The sequence below is a fragment of the Loa loa genome (genome assembly GCF_000183805.2).
Source record: "Loa loa unplaced genomic scaffold supercont3.469, whole genome shotgun sequence".
In the NCBI taxonomy this organism is placed as follows: Eukaryota; Metazoa; Nematoda; class Chromadorea; order Rhabditida; family Onchocercidae; genus Loa; species Loa loa.
In genome coordinates, this window is record NW_018108649.1 from 34,033 (window position 1) to 37,029 (window position 2,997).

The window sequence follows — 2,997 nt, forward strand, 5'->3', positions numbered from 1 at the left end:
TAATAATAATAATAATGATAATAATAATAAGTAATAATGATGATAATAATAATTACCAGCAAATGCATTTGCAGCACAAACAACGATCAAAGCTGGAACACTATGTGTTAGTAATGGTATCATAAAAAGACCAATAGCAAGACCAGCTGAACCGATACCATTAAATGATTTGACAAGAATTGTCCTATCAACTAGACGACATCCTTTTTTTCGAGCACTCAAATAGGATGATAATGATGATGAAAGATTTTTACTCATCCATAATGCTAATAACGGTAATGCCGAATATAATGTACTACGAACATCCGATAGATGAAGTACTTCTTTCATATAAATTGGTAGTAGCTAAAAATTATCACAAATAATTAATTTAATATTACCAAAAAAAAAAATTAATAACTTTCTTTTTTATTACTTAAAAAATTTATTAAAAATAAAAAATTGTCAAAATTTTTACATTTTTAATAAATTTATGCTTTTATTAATTAATTTAATTTAATAAATTCATTTTTTTTTTTGCTCACAAATATACTATACTTTGTAATTAAGTTAGATTTTAATTATAATTAATTAATTTTCACTTACTGTTGTAGTAATAACAAGCGGATATTCTTGACAAACAACAGCTAATATTCCAGCAATAAATGGACGAGATATTAATAATTGTTTCCATGGCGTATTTCTTCGTTCTTTCCTCTATAAAAAAAAATAAAAATAAAAAGAACAAAGAATTAATTTTGATTTTATTTTTCTTTTAAAGTTAATAGTGACAAATTTTATTTAGGAATTAATTAATTAGGAAAAAGAAAAAGAAAACGAAAAATTGAAAATGAAACAGTAATGAATGAATGTAATACTTATAAAATTATTTTTAATTTATTAATAATTTCTAAACAATTAAATATTAATATTAGAAAAAAGCCTTTATTATCAATGATTTCATTTGTTAAAATTTAAAATGGTAATATTTAATTGTTTCTTTTCGTTAAAATTTAAAATAGTAATATGTTTAAACAGTTATATTTAATTATGTTATTTTGATTTGTTTTAATTTAAATAGCAATATTTAATTGTAAATAATAAAATTAAAATAAAATTAATGAATTAAATTGAAATATATTAAATAAGTAAATCATTGTTTTATCGTTATGAATTATTCCAAAAAAAAAAAGAAAAGAATCAAAATTTCCAATTTAAAATGTTTTATTTTTATTTAAATAAATTAAAAAAAAAATAATAAAATAAAAATTACCTTTCCTAATGATTCCTCACTAATTTTCCTTAAAATATACATCTTTTCCTCTTTTTTCACACAATAATGCTTTGATGGCTTATCAGCTGACATAATTAGCCAAACAAATAGCATAAGTGTAGCAATTATTGCTGATATATAAAATGTAAATTTCCAACTACCAAATGTATCCTTTTTCAGACAAACCCATCCGGATATTGGTAAAATTAGCAAACTTCCTGAAAAATAAATTTATTCTAATTTCTTATTTTAATTAAAATTTTAATTTTTTAATTACATAGATAAAAATAAATTTTTTAATTGTTAAAAAGAAGAAAAAAAAACTATCCAAAGATGACAATTATAATATAAATTACTTTTTAACTTTCTTCATTATTTTTCACAATTCTCATTTTTGAAAATTTTCATTTCATTTCTTTGTTCTTTTTTTTCCTTTTTTTTATCTTTTTTTTTGTTTCAGTAAATTCAATACAGTGAAAGAAACAAAAAAAAAAAAAAGGAAACGGAAGAAAAATGATTAATTAAAGCCAAATTTAATTAATTGAATCAGTCAACTAATGTGTCGTTAAATTAGTAATATTGATAATTAATGTTGATTATGTTTTTACACAATTTAATGATAATGATATTGTAATTATTAATTTAAAAATTCATTTAAAATACCTGAAATTTTAGTAATGCATGAATGAAAAAAAAAGTGAAAACAATTAACTAAAACTAATTAATTTGCTAATCAATTAATAATATTCAAATTATTAATTAGGAATTGAGATGTAAATCCATCTGAATAAATCAAAAAGGAAATGGGTTATTATTCCCGTACCTGGAAAATGATGATAAATGCTTATCGTGAGAATTTAGCGCAAATAACGTAAATGAATTCGGAAACATTGAGGAAAGTCTAAGCCAGAGTACTCTTTTCTGGTTAAGGAACGGAACTCCCTAGAATCGGTTTAGCCGGAGAGAGGAATGTTATTTCCGTAAAATGCCACGATTCCTGTGATATCTCATACGCTTTGTTCGATAGTAAAGATTTAAAAAATTAAAAAAAAATAGCAAAAATAAAAATTGGAACCAATTTGTCGACCACCAGTAATAAATCCAATAGCAAATGACCGCTCCTTTGGTGGAAACCATCGGACAATCATTGAACTAATAGATGGTGTAAGAAAAGCATCAGCTATACCACAAAGAATTCGTGCAATAATTGCAAAAATGAAATGTTTTGCAGCAAAAATTGGTAACATCATATTACTAATAATGGTGACAAATAGCGCGACAGCAACTGTCCATTTGCCATTTAAACGATCCGCTTGTGGACCAATTATTAGCATAAAAAGGGAACCAATATTTTGCGCACATAATACCATACCTAAAATGCTTTTTTTTTTGAAATTATAATTTTAATAATTATTTAAATGATGATTTATGTTTTATCTTTATTTTTTTTTTAAGCAATGTATTATGTTAATGACTGATTGATTAATTTATTTTAATAAAAATGATAAAATTAATGATAAATGTTAATTAGGCAAATAAATTTAAATACCTTGTTCAAGCATTGTCCAATTTAATCGTTCATCAACATGACAAGACCGTATCTCAATGTAATCTTGATTATCATTAGTATTTAATCGTGAATATGATTTATCATTAATTAACATTTTCATTTCAATTTCTGATGCTACATTAGGTAAGCATGGTTGTGAAGTAATACGTTCCGAACCATTTATTCCTTCTTTCAT

The 2,997-nt window shown here is 23.1% G+C and overlaps 1 protein-coding gene across 1 annotated transcript in view; it reads right to left on the bottom strand.

Annotated features, from left to right (window-relative positions):
* LOAG_18726 (major facilitator superfamily transporter protein) overlaps positions 1-2,997 on the bottom strand; it is a gene marked incomplete at both ends in the record, with an annotated part of 4,418 nt that extends 1,421 nt beyond the window's left edge. The window contains 5 exons of the mRNA XM_020451389.1: positions 57-345; positions 586-696; positions 1,253-1,470; positions 2,328-2,624; positions 2,802-2,997. Coding sequence (XP_020304833.1) covers positions 57-345; positions 586-696; positions 1,253-1,470; positions 2,328-2,624; positions 2,802-2,997 — 1,111 coding nt within the window. The remainder of the gene's footprint in view (positions 1-56; positions 346-585; positions 697-1,252; positions 1,471-2,327; positions 2,625-2,801) is intronic.